The sequence below is a fragment of the Anguilla anguilla genome, chromosome 5, assembly GCF_013347855.1.
Source record: "Anguilla anguilla isolate fAngAng1 chromosome 5, fAngAng1.pri, whole genome shotgun sequence".
NCBI lineage: Eukaryota > Metazoa > Chordata > Actinopteri > Anguilliformes > Anguillidae > Anguilla > Anguilla anguilla.
The window spans coordinates 1,695,225-1,697,904 of record NC_049205.1 but is presented as its reverse complement, the minus strand read 5'-3'; the positions used below and the strand labels follow the sequence as shown (position 1 = coordinate 1,697,904).

Genomic DNA, 2,680 nt, shown 5'->3' with positions numbered 1-2,680 from the left:
CACATCTCATATTTGACATGTTCTCCATTTGTACAGCACACACCGAAGCAAAGCCAGTATATCTGGGGCATGCTCCTGGGGACAAGAGCCCCACACGTCTGCACGGGTAACGTCCCCCGTTTAAGACCCTTATCGTGTTAATCACCGTCCCACGGCCTGCGTGCGTTACGATCTTTAGCGGTACCTGCGCAGGGACAACAGATTAAATTTACCTCGAGCAGCTCGTTCTGGGACAAGCCAAGTGACCCGGCAAATAAACAAATACAAACAAATAAATTAAATAAATTATCCGTTAAACGCGCCAGCAGGTAAACAAATAAATAAAAAATGGCGCCCTTCGCAGCGCGGGTCCCTGATCATTACCGCGCGTGATCGCGAGCCCGGGGGAGGAAACGGCGGGTCTGTAACCGTGGAAACGGTGCCAGAGCGGGAGGTGCAGTGTGGGATACATCAGAGCGGGAGGTGCAGTGTGGGATACATCAGAGCGGGAGGTGCAGTGTGGGATACGTCAGAGCGGGAGGTGCAGTGTGGGATACATCAGGCTGAAGGCTCGCTGCGGAATGCACCGCGGTCTAGAGTGAAAGTTTGGGAAGAGGGGGAATGATCTCCGCCTCCCTCGACTCCTTTCCAGAGGTGGAGGGAACGATGATGATGATGACCTATCAGGGGGAGGGGGGGGGGGGGGGTGACCGATTGCCAAAAGTAACACACCAAGCAGCCTGAAGCTGGAAGCCCAGAGCCCTTGACTAAGATGAAATTTATTTTCACTCTTTCAGAGCCTATCCGGGATGATATCCATCTCCATCAGAAAGGCACTTTCTACAGAGCCGACACATTTCTGGAGTTCTGGAAACATCTGTCACCGACAGGAAATGAGATGATGAACTCAGTGCCCCCCCTCCCACAACCAATCGAAACAGGGCTGCCGTTATGGACCCATATCCAAAACCTGGGCCAAAGGCAAAAAGCTCCCCCCCCCCCCCACCCTCTGAACAGACACTCTACTCCACTCTCAGAACTACAAACCTTCAAACTACAAAACCCAGAATCCCCACTAAAGGACATTCACAACCAACGCGCCACCTTCACCCACTCATCCTCGCGACCTCCTGGGACGGTATCGCACGACGCCACTTGCGACCCGGCGGTCGCAAACCTACGTCTCTGGGACACGGGACTCCGCGTCACACCCAGCAAGGCCAGCCGCCGTTTAGGCAAACATGGTGCCCTTGGCAGATTAAAAAAAAACCCTAAAAAAACGAGCGTCCCAATTTGTAGGAGGCGTCCTTATCGGTGGCTGTAAGACAATAGGTCGGCTGATAGGCGCTTCCTGCTCCTGTGGACAGGAAGCCTGGTTTCAATCAAACTGCCCATTAGAGTGATAAATACGCTAAGAATAGTGACACACACATGTTATCCATTTAACGGGAGGCCCACGGGGGCCTGTGCTCGCTGCTTCCAAACAAACAGGGCCCAGGCCGCCGGGCCCAGATAAGCGTGTTTACAGGCAGGCTGCGTCACCGGCTCGGGTTGCTAGCGACGCAGAAGCGCGGAGAGCGGGGGGGCCGAGCAGTACCTGCTTTGTCTTTAGAAAGCGCACGTTTGCCACTGCGTCAGTCCCGGTTACACCGTCACAGCACGATGAAAACACAGACGAAAGAGAGTTTGCTTCTGCTGAGGATCGCTCGTTCGCCTCTCACTCGCAGGCACGGTTCAGAAGCTCTCGGCTAGAAAAACCGAATGATATTCAGAGATGAGCAGGAATATTTTTGTTTTCCGTTTTAATTTTTTGTTTCCACTGCGAGCCATTTTCTTTTTTCTTCTTCAGACGATAATTTGAAGCAAACGAACGAGTTCGTAAACAGCAATTACAGACGGGGCCCGCAAAAATAAAAGATTACCAGAACAACAAATCAAACATGCTTTAACGCGGCACCTCACGCTTGTTGTGGAACGGTGTTACTGTTTCTGAGCGACAGCAGAGGAAGCTGAAAGCACAGGCTCCAGCCTTCAGAGGAATACCACACAAAGAGCCAGGGAATCAAGGAGGTAGCGCTGAGGGGTGAGGGGGCGGGAGGAACGCTTCTAGAATGATCCGCCACCTGCAGAATACACTTCATACACTTTATTTATTCAACCCACCCCCCCCCCCCCCCCCCCAAGTCTTCAATGCACAGACTCTTCTGTAGATGGCTCTGACAAAATCAAACCGGCATCTGCACCTGATTGGCTCTTAGGCTGATGGGTGTGTGGATATTAAGTAAATGTACTTGGAAGCGAAATGGACACTTACACTCCGAACAAAAAAAAACAATACACCAAGAAAGTAAAATGCACCATTTTTTTTTGTTATTGTATGATGTATTTTTTCATTTTACTTTCTCGAACGATGTATTTTTTTCTTCGTTCGGAGTGCGAGTGTCAATTGGTTTTCTTCTGCCTACCTAGTGCAATAATGCTGTAGCATTGTCAAGCAGAAGCTAAACCTCCCCAATGCCCTCAGTTAACCCGTTAGCCGTGCTACGTCCACCTGTACCTGCTGGCCTTACCTATGGCTCTATCACCTCAGCTGACCAGGCCTCTCTCACAGGGTCACGCTGCCCTGCTCCTGTACACTCTGAGGTCCCAGGTGAGCATACAGGTTCACCCCCCATAACCCCCCTCGACCCAACCCCTGCCC

At 51.6% G+C, this 2,680-nt stretch overlaps 1 protein-coding gene across 1 annotated transcript in view; it reads right to left on the bottom strand.

Annotated features, from left to right (window-relative positions):
- Positions 1 to 572: 572 nt before the first annotated feature.
- maml3 (mastermind-like transcriptional coactivator 3) overlaps positions 573 to 2,680 on the bottom strand; it is an 18,605-nt gene continuing 16,497 nt past the window's right edge. The window contains exon 3 of the mRNA XM_035417955.1: positions 573 to 659. Coding sequence (XP_035273846.1) covers positions 573 to 659 — 87 coding nt within the window. The remainder of the gene's footprint in view (positions 660 to 2,680) is intronic.